The sequence below is a fragment of the Nicotiana tomentosiformis genome, chromosome 10 (assembly GCF_000390325.3).
Source record: "Nicotiana tomentosiformis chromosome 10, ASM39032v3, whole genome shotgun sequence".
In the NCBI taxonomy this organism is placed as follows: domain Eukaryota; kingdom Viridiplantae; phylum Streptophyta; class Magnoliopsida; order Solanales; family Solanaceae; genus Nicotiana; species Nicotiana tomentosiformis.
Genome location: NC_090821.1, coordinates 78267657 through 78280795, shown reverse-complemented (window position 1 = coordinate 78280795; position 13139 = coordinate 78267657). Strand labels below are relative to the sequence as shown.

The following is a 13139-nucleotide window of genomic DNA, read 5'->3' as shown; positions in this document are numbered from 1 at the left end:
TTCCCCAGTGTATCTCCACCTCCAATTTCTGTTTGCAGTAAAACTGTATCTTAACCATTTTGATCTGCTTCAATATTTCTGTAGCTCTCTTTTTCTCGAGAACTCTACAGTTCATCATGTTATTCCCAAGTTTTCTACAATGTTTGCAAAATTTCGGAATGCTCTCATATTCAATTTTTAGAGTATATCTTTTTAAGGAAAATTTCTCATCCTCGGAACCCACCCATACACTATCAGGTTGAGGTTTCGTTAAATCTATTTCGACCCTGACCTTGGCCATGCTAGGTCTAGTTTTTCCCTGAGTAGCAACATCTAATGATAATGGTGTGCCGATATTGCTAACAATTTATTTCACATAGTACCAATTGTGCACATTAAACGGAATACCTGGGAGGAGAACCCACACCGGAACAATTGGGATGTCTTCGTCTGGTTTGAAATCCGGCGACCATTTTTGTAGCCACATTTGTAATCTTTCGATTTCGATTACCCTTTTATACCATATCGACTGGAAGTCTTCTTCATTGGTCTATGAAAACGTTGTAGTTATCATAGACACTGATCTTAGCAGAATCCTTGATCGAAAAAAGTTCCTTGAAGGTAGACCTTATTCTTTCTATTTGTGGACGGGGTTTCAAGAATCTCCCCACAATTGTTAATTTGCATTCTTTAGCCATGATTCCATAATATTCTTTAGCTTTAAATATCACCACCGGCATCCCGTTGTGGGTGGTTTGTTGCGCTATTACTTCTTCTCTTGGGTGACAGGCTGTGGGCATCGACGTGACTGTTGTGCTAGTTACTGAAGTAGCAAATGTTTGATTTCCTGCAATTCCTTCAGTAGGTGGAATCGCCACTGCCAGAGGGTTGTTTTGGTTGTCAATATGCGCCGTTGTGCCATGGGGTGGTGCGTATCTGGGATGCGCTAGAGAGTTACCGTTGAAGCCTAACGTATATAAATGTACGGAGAGAGTTAGCATATGTCTGGGACCCGTTAAGTTTTTGTTATGTTATACTAAATCAAAGTAATAGTGAATTAATGACCCCTTTAATTTGCTAATTGAATTATTCTTTACCACATATCTCATTTTAATGAAATATGCTAAAAGGGAACTTATATTTTTAATCAAGAAAATATTGAAAAATGATTCTTAACCTTTTCCGTGGACGTACATGTTTTGTCACTACAGTACACATTATTTTTCTGTAAGTATATAAAACAAAAGAATATCTCTTGAAAATAAAAGAGAAAATATTTATGAGAGACAGATGTTGAATCTACTCTCCATATCCCATCAAGTCATTTTCTATCATCAGTGTGAACACCCAAATGAGGAAAAGAAAAAAGAAAAAAAATGAACACTTGAATAGGTAGGATATATTACTCAAATTAAATAAAGAGAAAGCTAATTCCACAAAGTTTAGCACAAAATCAAAATAATTTGGAAAGAGGGACCTAACATTTCAATGTTGTACAGTTTCAGAAGTTACCTTTTAATCAGAACCTAATTATGACCTGGAGGTATTGCTCATAAGTCAGTATCCGATAGTTTTATCAAGTATTAGGTCAATCGAAATCCGTTAATTAAATTCAGAAAAATTATCATATATATATAAACACACAAAAAATGGATATAATCAATATTCCTGTTTAATGACCCAAAAATACTAAAAAATAACTTTAGTCATAGTGAGTGTTGCTCACAAGACCGTAGCGATGGATCCACAGATTTTTAGGCCTATTGGAGTCCATCAACTAAATTAAAAAAAAATCATATATATAAACACACAAAAAAAATAGAAATAATCATTAGTTCCTATTTCATGACCCGGAAATGCCAAAAAATGATATTCTTCATGGCGAAACATGACGAGTATTAGTCATTAGGTCGTTTATTATGAACCCACTAAATTTCAGGTCAATTGGAGTCTATCAACTTTTTGAGTACCGGTAGAATTTAAGTGGTCGTGCACATCACGAATAGATACTATGTAGCCATGCTTAGTATTATTTTTATGATCCTAAAATGCCATAAAACGACATTAATAATGGTAAATATTACTGACAAGGCAATATCCGCTGGTCGCCCGAATTCATTCAGATGCCATGGACTATAGCACAAGAAAATCTAAGAATCGTCCTGAATTCATTTTTATAACCTTAAAACGCCAAAAAAGAGGAATGGTCAAGGCGAATCAATGACTATTGTTCATTAAGTCGTTTTTTATGGTCCCGTAAAATTTTAGGAGATTCTGAATCGGTCGCCTGAATTCATGGAGATGATGTGGTCTATAACACATGAATATCTAGGAATCATCCTTAATTCTTATTTTATGGCCCTAAAATAAAAATGAGGAACGGTCATAGCCCACACCATCTGCATGCATCCAGGCGATCGGACCCGAATCGCCTAAAATTTTATCGGACTATAAAAAATGACCCAAGGAACCATAGCATCGTTTTACTATGATTGGTCCTCGGTTTTGGCATTTAGGAACATAAAAATGGAATTCCGTCTGATTCTTAAATTTTCGTGTGCTATAACCCACGCCAATTGCATGCATCTAGGCGACCAGACCCGAATCGCCTAAAATTTTACCAGACCATCAAAAACGACCTAAGGAACAATAATCATACCTTTACTTAGTTTTTGGCATGTTAGGGCTATAAAACTGAATTGCGCATGATTCCAAGATTTTCATGTGCTATTATAGCCCATGCCATCTGCATGCATCCGGACTACCAGAACCGAATTGCCGAAAATTTTACCGGACCATAAGAAATGACCTAAGAAATAATAGTCATCGCTTAGGCATGACCATTCCTCCTTTTTGTCGTTTTAGGGCCATAAAACTTGAATTCCATCCAATTCCAAGATTTTCGTGTGTTATAGCCCACATCATCTGCATGCATTTGGATGACCAGACCCGAATAGGCTAAAAAAATTTCGGACCATCAAACTGACCTAATAAACAGTAGTCATCGCTTTGCCATGACCGTTCCTCATTTTTTTAACGTTTTGGGGTCATAAAACTGAAATTTCACCAAATTTCCAGATTTTAGTGTGCGATAGCTCATGCCATCTGCATGCATCCGGGCGACCGGACCCGAATCGCCTAAAATTTTACCGGATCATAAAAAACGATTTAAGGAACAATAGTCATCACTTAGTTATGATTGTTTTTTTTTTGTTGATATTTTAGGATCATAATATTGTAATTTTACCCGATTTTCAAATTTCATTATGTGTAACCCACGCCATCTGATATAATAATTTGAACTAAGAAAAATAATTTTACAAAGATTTTCTTTGATTTTATTACTTATCTTGATATCTAGGTATCTAGGCGGGTTCTGGATCTAGTTAGGCGGGTTTTGGATCTCCAATGACTACGTTGGTGGCTGCTCTGGCAACTTCTCCGACGACTGCTCGGGTACGTGGGGATAACAACGGCGTTTTTGCACCCCACGAACACCTCTTAGGTTCTACCTTTTCGGGAAGTGGTACCTCCCATTTATCCTCATTTTTCTCTGTTGGCACCTCTCGTTTTAGCGTAGTATTTACCTGCTTATATGTACTCTTGATTTGTGCTTTAAGGTGTTGCCTATTGCTTGTTATCCTAATTCTTTCCTTGTCCGCGTATTTGTACCCTATATTAGCACCTTTGTACATTTAGGTTACTTTTAGTCTATTCATTTTGCAATTTTTTGCTGGTCTAGTGGCAACGTCGATCTATGTTAGAGTGAGGTCTTGTCCTCGGGGGGAGCGGGGGTTAGAGGGTAAGGGTACCATGGGGTAAGAGACCCTCTAGGTTGAGAGTGAGGTCATGGAACATAGGTACTTTAATATAAAAATCTAAATCTATAGAGTTAGCAAAGATTCTCAATAAGAGGAAGATTAACATAGCATGTGTCCAGGAGATTAGATGGGTGGGGAGCAGGGCTTGGGAGGTTGATGGGTTTAAGTTGTGGTATTATGGGAGGGTGAGAGGGAAGAACGGGGTAGGCATCCTAGTTGATAAGGATCTTAGGGAGCTATTTGTTGAGGTTAGAAGGGTGAATGATAGGTTGATAGCCATTAAGTTAGTCGTGCGTGGGTATACTCTGAGCGTAGTTAGTGCTTATGCGCCTTATGTGGGTTTGGACGAGGAGGTTAAAAGGCGCTTTTGGGAGGATTTGGATGGGTTGGTGTGGGATATACCGGCCTCCGAGAAGATCATTATAGGAGAAGACTTTAACAGCCACATTGGGAGGTCGTCTGGGGGTATGATGGGGTACATGGTGGCTTCGGTTTTGGAGATAGAAACAGAGGAGGTACTTCGTTGCTGGAGTGTGCTAAAGCTTTTGATCTCGTGATTTCTAACTCGTGCTCCCTGAAGAAGGCGGAGCACCTGATAAATTTCCGAAGTACGGTAGCCAAGACCCAGATTGATTACCTACTCTTCAGTAAGTGTGATAAAGGTGTATGCACGAATTGCAAGGTCATCCCGAGTGAGAATATTACGACCCAACATATCCTTTTGGTTATGGACTTAGAGATCGGGTGGACGAAGAGGAAGAGGGTTATGTCTGGTCTACCTAGGGTCAGGTAGGGTGCATTGACTAAGGACAAAGCCCAGGAGTTGGGGGAGAAGTTGCTGTCTTTGGGGGCCTGGAGGAGTAGTGGAGACACAAGTTGTATGTGGATTAAGACAGCGAATTATATTAGAGAGGCGGTGAGAGAGTTGTTAGGTGTCTCGAAGGGTTTCTCTGGTGGCCACAAATGTGACCGGTGGTGGAATAAAGAGGTTCAGGAGAAAGTGGAAGATAAGAAAGCGGCATATTTAAAGCTAGTAGAGAGCATAGAGAAGGGGAAGAAGGGGGCTAACATGAAGGAGTATAAGAAGGCTAAGAGAGAGGCAAAGTTAGCGGTTACTGCGGCTAAGACTGAGGCGTTTGTTCGTTTATATGAAGAACTTGGGGACAAGCGCGGGGATAAGAAGTTGTACAGGCTGGCGAAGGTGAGAGAGAGGATGACCCGGGATCTGGACCAAGTAAGGTACATAAAAGACTATGAGGGTAGAATTTTGTTGGAGGGGGCACAGATTAAGCAGAGATGGTTGTCTTAGTTCCATAAACACTTGAATGAAGAGGGAGATATGAGTATTGATCTAGGTGAGTTGTAGTACTTGGAGCGACTTTGGGATTTTGGGTACTGTAGACGCATAAGAATATGGGAGGTTATAAAGGCTATGCGTAGGATGAGTAGGGGTAGAGCTACCAGGCCAGATGAGATTCCTGTGGAATTCTAGAAGAGTGTGGGTAAGGTGGGTTTGGAAAGGCTCTCTAGGTTGTTTAACATCATTTTTAGGACGAAGAAGATGCCTGAAGAGTGGAGGTGGAGTACGATAATTCTGTTGTACAAGAACAAGGGGGATATCCAAAAATGCAACAACTATATGGGTATCAAGTTGTTGAGCCACACGATGAAAGTTTGGGAGAGGGTGATAGAAGGGGGGATGAGGAGGAGTGTGTCCATTTTCGAGAACCAGTTTGGTTTTATGCCAGGACGGTTGACTACTGAAGCTATTAACCTTGTGAGGAGATTGGGGGAGCAGTATAGGGCGATGAAGAAGGAGTTGCATATGGTGTTCATTGACCTAGAGAAAGCTTATGAAAAAGTCCCAACATAGGTCCTATGGAGATGTTTGGAGGCTAAAGGAGTTCCTATAATATATATTCGAGTGATCGAGGACATGTATGATGGAGCGAAGACACGGGTAAGGGTGGTATGAGGGGACTCTGAATACTTTCTGGTTGAGATGGGGTTGCATCAGGGGTCAGAACTTAGCCCGTTTTTGTTTTCCTTAGCAATGGATGCATTGACACGACACATTCAAGGGGAGGTGCCCTGGTGCATGTTATTTGCGGATGACATAGTTCTGATTGATGAGACGCGAGGTGGTGTTAATGAGAGGCTAGGGGTATGGATACATACCTTTGAGTCTAAAGGTTTCAAGGTGAGCAGGACCAAGACAGAATACTTGGAGTGCAAGTTCATCGGTGTTACCCAAGAAGCAGACGGGGATGTGAGGCTTGATACACAAGTCATTCCCAGAGAGAGTTTCAAGTACCTTGGGTCTATAATTCAGAATGATGGGGAGATTGATAAGGATGTGGCACATCGTATCGGAGCATGGTGGATGAAGTAGAGGCTCACTTCCGGTGACTTGTATGATAAAAATATGCCTTTGAGACTTAAAAGTAAATTTTACAAGGTAGTGGTTAGACCGACTATGTTATATGAGACAGAGTGCTGGCCATTCAAGAATTCCCATGTCCAACATATGAAAGTAGCTGAAATGAGGATGTTGAGATAGATGTGTGGACATACTAAGTTAGATAGAATTAGGAATGAAGTTACTCGGGACAAGGTAGGAGTGGCCCCCGTGGAGGAAACAATGCGAGAAGCGAGGCTAAGATGGTTCAGGCATGTTAAAAAGAGAAGCACAGATGCCCTAGTCAAGAGGTGTGAGAGATTGGCCTTGGGGGTTAAAGGAAGGGTAGAAGTAGGCCAAAGAAGTCTTGGATAGAGGTGATCAGGCGGGACATGGCACAACTTGAGTTAACCGAGGACATGACCCTATATAGTAGGGTGTGGAGGTTGAGAATTAGGGTAAAAGGTTAGTAGGTAGTCGAGCGTTTCCTTGTGTCTTCCTCAGTTCAATAGTTATTGGTGTTGGTTGGTATCCATTTTATTCTTAGTTTGCTATTACCACATATTTTGTGTTGTTACTTGCCTTCTGTACGCCCTTAGTTTGTTATCATTCCATATCTTGTATTGTTATTACTGACTATTAGTGCTTCTTTCAAACTCTTTTTTGCTTTCTTGGGTTTTATTTTCTAAATATCTTGTACTGATATTACTTGCTATAGGTGCTTCTTCCATCCTTTCTTTAGCCGAGGGTCTATCGAAAACAATCTCTCTGCCTTCCAGGATAGGGGTAAGGTAGCATACATCCTACCCTCCTCAGACCCGACTTGTGGGATTACACTGGGTTGTTGTTGTTGTAACCCACGCCATCTGCATGCATCCGTGCGGCTAGACCCTAATCGCCTAAAATTTTACTAGACCATAATAAACGACCTAAGGAACAATAGCCATCGCTTCGGCAAGCCCGTTCCTCATTTGTTTTGCGTATTAGGGCCGTAAAACTGAAATTCCACACGATTCCTAGATTTTCGTGTACTATAGCCCACGCCATATGCATGCATACGGGTGATCGAAACCCGAATCGATTAAAACTTTTCCGGACCATCAAATACGACCTAAGGACAATAATCATTGCTTCGGCTAGATCGTTCCTCATTTTTTTGCATTTTAGGGCCATAAAATTGAAATTCCAACGGATTCTCATATTTTCGTGTGCTATATACTGGATCATAAAAATGACCTAAGGAACAATAGTCATCGCTTCGCCATGACCGTTCCTTTTTTTTGGGCGTTTTAGGGCCATGAAGTTGGAATTCCGGTCGATTTCAAGATTTTCATTTACTATAGCCCACACCATCCGCATGCATTCGGGCGACCGGACCCGAATTGCTTAAACTTTTGTCAGACCATAAAAAATGACCTAAGAAACAATAGTCATCGCTTCACCATTACCTTTCCTCATTTTTTGGCATTTTACGGCCATAATTGAAATTCCGCCCGATTCCCAAATTTTTTTGTGCTATTGCCCACGCCATCAACAAGCATCCAAATGACAGGATCTGAATCGCCCAAAATTTTGCCGGACCATCAAAACAACCTACTGAACAGTAGTCATCACTTTGCCATGACCATTCCTTATTTTTTGGCGTTTCCCAGATTTTCGTTTGCTATACACCACACCATCTGCATGTATCAGGGCGACAAGACCTGAATCGCCTAAAATATTGCCGAATCGCCTAAAATATTGCCGAATTGTTTTTCTATGACGTCCCTCATTTTTTTGGAGTATTAAGGCCATAAAATTAGAATTTCACCCGATTTCAGATTTTCGTGTGCGTAGCTTAGCATCTGCATTCATTCAGGCGACCGGACCCGAATTACCTAAAAGTTTGCCGGACTATCAAAAACTGCTTAAGAAACAATAGTCATCGCCATGTACTATATCCCATACCATGTGCATGCATCCGAGCGATCGTACCTGAATCACCTAAAATTTTACCGCACCATTAAAAGCAACTTAAGGAACATTAGTCATCGCTTCACACACGTAAAACACCAAAAATGAGTAACGGTCATGAAGAGATGATGACTATTGTTCCTTAGGACATTTTTGATGGGCCGGAAAAATTTCACGCGATATGGGTCTGGTGGCACGGGGACATGCACATGGCGTGGGCTATAGCACATAAAAATCTGGGAATCGGGCGGAATTACAGTTTTATGGCCCTGAAATGGAAAAAACGAGTAACGGTCATGGCAAGGCGGTGACTATTGTTCCTTAGGACGTTTTTTATGGGCTGTCAAAATTTTAGGCGATCCGGATCCGGTGGCCCGGGCCCATACAGAAGGCGTGGGCTATAACACACGAAAATCTAGGAATCGGGTTGAATTTAAGTTTTATGGCCCTACAATGCCAAAAACTGAGTAACGGTCATAGAGAGGCGGTGACTATTGTTCCTTAGGATGTTTTTGATGGGCCGACAAAATTTAAGGCGATCCGGGTCCGGTGGCCCGGGCCCATGCATAAGGCGTAGGCTATAACATATGAAAATTTGGACATCGGGTAGAATTTAAGTTTTATGGACCTAAAATGCCAAATAACGAGTAACCGTCATGGCAAGGGTGTGACTATTGTTCTTATGGATGTTTTTGATGGCCCGAAAAACTTTAGGCAATCCGTGTCCGGTGGCCCGAGCTTATACATCAGGCGTTATAACACACAAAAATTTGGGAATGAGGTAGAGTTCTAGTTTAATGGCCCTAAAACGTCAAAAAACGAGTAGCGGTTATGTCGAGGCGGTGAATATTGTTCCATAAGACGATTTTAATGGGCCAGCAAAATTTTTGGAGATTTGGGTCCGGTGACACGGGCCCATGCAGAAGGCATGGGCAATAACATACAAAAATTTGGGAATCAGGCGGAATTCCAGTTTTATGGCCCTAAAAGGCCAAAATATGAGTAACGTTCATGGCGAGGCAGTGATTATTGTTCCTAAGAACGTTTTTGCTAAGCCGACAAAAGTTTAGGCAATCTGGTCCCATGCAGAAGGTGTGGGCACACAAATATTTGAGAATCAAGAAAAATTCTAGTTTTATGGCCCTAAAATGCCAAAAAATGAATAAAGGACATGGCGAGGTATTGAATATTGTTCCTTAGGAGGTTTGTGATGGACCTGCAAAATTTTAGGTGATCCGGGTTCGGTGGCCCGGGCCCATGCATAAGGCGTAGGCTATATAACACACGAAAATCTGGAAATCGGGCAAAATTTAAATTTTATGGCACTAAAATACCAAAAAACGAGTAACAATCATGGAAAAGAGGAAACATTTTAGGCGATACAGGTCCAATGGCTCGTGCCTATGAAAAAGGTAGAAGTCCTATTTTATGGCCCTAACACGTCAAAAAACGAGTAACGGTTATGGCGAGGCTGTGACTATTTTTCTTAGGACATTTTTAATGGGCCAACATTATTTTAGGAGATCCGGGTCCGGTGGCCCGAGACCATGCAGTAGGCGTAGGCTATAGCATACGAAAATCTAGAAATCAGGCGGAATTTCAGTATTTTTCCCTAACATGCCAAACAACAAGCAACGATCATGGAGAAGCGGTGACAATTGTTCCCTAGGACATTTATCAAGGGCCGTAATAATTCCAGTTTTATAGCCCTAAAACGCCATAAAACGATTAACGGTCATAAGAAGACGATGACTATTGTTCCTTAGGACGTTTTTGATAGTTCAAATTTTTTTTAAGTGATCCGGGTTCGGTGGCCTGGGCCCATGCAGAAGGCGTGGGCTATAGCATACAAAAATCTGGAAAATATTAGAGTGTTCGCTAGAAAACAACAACATTATTTAAATAGAGTCTCTTAAAATTCCCAAAACTGGTAGTACACGTCATAAGCTTTGCAGAGTGTTTGCTAGAAAACTTCAAAACACAACTGTCCAGAAATAAAAATAAACAGTGCAAAACGAAAACTGGAAGGTGACTTCGAAGCCTGCGAACGCAGCAGCAAGTTTACCTTGAGTCTCTACAGCAACAGTCCACACAGCTAGCTAACGAACAAGTACCTGGATCTATACAAAAATATGCAGAAGAGTAGCATGAGCACACCACAGCGGTACCAGTAAGTATCAAGACTAACCTCGGTGGAGTAGTGACGAGGAATAGTCAAGACACCCACTGGTCTAATAAACCGAACAGATATAAGTACATGAATAACAGAAGTATGATGTCTACATAAAGACTATGCAATATGGCTCACAATACAGTAATGGCATTAAAGCAAGAAACAACAAGTATCAGCGGAATATCATGAAAATAACGCAGACAAAGTGAACGGAACACAACCTAAATCCGGAATCACGAATACAGCAAGGACAAGTAATAACTCAGTAATTACAACCGCTTTTACATCAGGTTTTAGTCAACAACTCCACGAGGTACCGAACCTCGGACAGTTCACAACTTACGGGTCTCAATACCTGAACCCTAACACTTGGCATCCTGTGCCCTCATAACACCTCATAACCACACTAACGACTCACGTGCCAATAGAGCCATTCTCACATAGAAGACAAGTAAACAGAGTGAGCATCTATGCTCAACAATATCAAGAACACCTCTTATCCGATAAGAGTGCTTAACTACGTGTATGCTTGTGCAAGTGTCCTAACATAGTCCATACCAGCAAATAAGCATAAGGAAGAAGAAGAAGAACGGACAACACGTAGAATATTTTCTCACAGCTTTCCCAAGATAAAGCTCACATAGGTACGTATACCACTACACAAATATCAACAACAAGAATGCCCCCAGGCCATAAATCATCATAAATCAATCCCTGACACAGCCCAACTTGTCTCGCCACGTGTGCAATAATAACATAAATGGTTGTCTTGTCTCACCACACGTGCATAATAATGTTCCCACCTTGTCTCACCACATGCGCAACCCACACATATATATATATATATATCCCACCTTGTCACGCCGCATGTGCAAATATCAATAGTAACAATAGTATGATAGAAACCTCGTGCAACCCCATAACAACAACCGCACAGCAGAAATCTCGTGCATCATAATAATAACAACCACACGGCAGAAACCTCGTGCATCACCACAACAAATACAACAACAACAATGGCAATAATACAAAGTACGACAAGTAAATCAACTCAAGAACTTTTAAATCAAAGAAAAATGTGGGACCAAACCACAAGGAATAACCACATTCTGAAATGCTAGGCATAAAGCGAACAGCTCAACAAAGGGAAAACTAAGGTGTAACAACGAATCTCACAATATACACTTCAATAACAGGGAAGCTAACACGAATCCAATAATGCCAAATAAAACAAGTCGACTAAGATATAGGATATATACTTCTTTTAAGGTTGAGGAAATTACGAAGGATATTCAACAATTAAATTAAGGATGACAGCGGAAAAATAATCATAACCTCAATTAAGACTGAATAATTATAGGATGGAATTATATAAATTTCAAATAAAGATAAGCAGTTATGAAAAGATAGCATGGCTATAAAAGAGATAACATTTTCAATTAAGGCACATATAAATCAAGTAACGATAATAGTAGATCATGAAGTAATTTATTCTAATTAAGCAGGTAGATGTGAATCTAGTAATTAATATATATAATCATAACAAGAACAACTGCATATTCAATGAATACAAGGACCTAAGAACCCTAAAAGGCCAACTTTTCACTAATAAGTCCGTGCACGCACTCGTCACCTCGTGCACATGGGCTACAATCAACATAGAAGACTCAAATCCTAAGGAGAAAATCCCCCACACAAGGTTAGGCAAGATACTTACCTCGAACCAAGCTCAAACAGTGTGTAAGAATGCCCTTTCCTCAAATATCCGACTCCGAATGGTCCAAATCTAACCAAACACAATTGCATATCATGAATACAATGATAATAGACTTATCCAATTAATGAAATCAATATTTTAACAAAAAATCCAAAATTTTCCCTAAAAGGTCGACCCGGGCCCACGTCCCGGAATTGGGAAAAAATCACAAAATATGAACACCCATTCACTCATGAGTCCAACCATATAATAAATACTCAAATCCGACCACCAATCCCCTTTCAAAACTCGAAATCTTTATTGAAGAAGTTCTTTCTATTTTTCCCAATTTCAACCCCAAAAATCCGAAACTAAATGAAGAAAACAACTATAGATTAATGCGATAAAACCAAATTCGAGTAAGAAATCGTTACCCACAAGATTCCTCTGAAAATCCCTTAAAGAATCGCCTTCTCTCGAGCTCAATATAAAAAATGGAGTGAAAATGAAATAACCCTCGATTCCAACCGCTTTCTGCCCAGCGATCCTCGTACTTGCGATCATTTCTCGCACATGTGCCTACCGCACATGCGGTCTAACCAGTTGCACCTGTGAAAGTCACTAACTCCCATAGCCTCCGCACCTGCGAGTCTTCTGCGCATATGCGGGCATTGCAGATGCGGAACTTCCTCACACCTGCGACCCCAGGCCAACTCTCAAATTCTCGCATCTGCGCTTCCATCTCCGCACGTGCGAGTCCGCTCATGCGCACAAATTTTCCTCACCTGTGGAGACTGCCAAGTCCAGCTCTTCCCGCACCTGCGCCTCATTCTTCACACCTGCGACCATCGCACCTGCGCCCAGGGTCCGTAGGTGCGATTACACAAGAACTCAGACCTCCCCAAAACCATGGAAAGCATTCGCAACTCGTCCGAAAAACACCCGAGGCCCTCGGGACCCCGTCCAAACATACCAACAAGTTCTATACCCTAACACGGATCCGCTCGAGGTCTCAAATCACATCAAACAACGTCAAAACTACGAATCGCATCATGAATCGAACTTATAAATTTTAAATTTTCAACTTCTAAAACCCATGCCGAAACCTATCAAATCAAC

The 13139-nt window shown here is 41.0% G+C and overlaps 2 protein-coding genes across 2 annotated transcripts; both read left to right on the top strand.

Moving 5' to 3' along the window:
• The first annotated feature begins 3387 nt into the window (after positions 1-3387).
• On the top strand, positions 3388-5673 carry LOC117275891 (uncharacterized). The gene is made up of 4 exons (XM_033655246.2): positions 3388-3505; positions 3870-4315; positions 4594-5039; positions 5352-5673. Exons 1-4 carry the CDS (start codon positions 3388-3390, stop codon positions 5671-5673), a joined length of 1332 nt encoding a protein of 443 aa, XP_033511137.2.
• A 180-nt stretch (positions 5674-5853) lies between these two features.
• On the top strand, positions 5854-6192 carry LOC138900438 (uncharacterized). Its single transcript, XM_070187182.1, has one exon. It carries the CDS (start codon positions 5854-5856, stop codon positions 6190-6192), a length of 339 nt encoding a protein of 112 aa, XP_070043283.1.
• The last annotated feature ends 6947 nt before the right edge of the window (positions 6193-13139 follow it).

What these genes read in the sequence shown, in the direction of transcription:
- LOC138900438 (XM_070187182.1), top strand. Translation starts at nt 5,854, where the DNA reads ATGGATGCATTGACACGACACATTCAAGGGGAGGTGCCCTGGTGCATG.
- LOC117275891 (XM_033655246.2), top strand. Translation starts at nt 3,388, where the DNA reads ATGACTACGTTGGTGGCTGCTCTGGCAACTTCTCCGACGACTGCTCGG. An exon ending in TGGAGATAGAAACAGAGGAG is followed by an intron (nt 4,316 to 4,593) that starts GTACTTCGTTGC and finishes AGGGTCAGGTAG; the next exon opens with GGTGCATTGACTAAGGACAA. An exon ending in CGGGATCTGGACCAAGTAAG is followed by an intron (nt 5,040 to 5,351) that starts GTACATAAAAGA and finishes CATCATTTTTAG; the next exon opens with GACGAAGAAGATGCCTGAAG.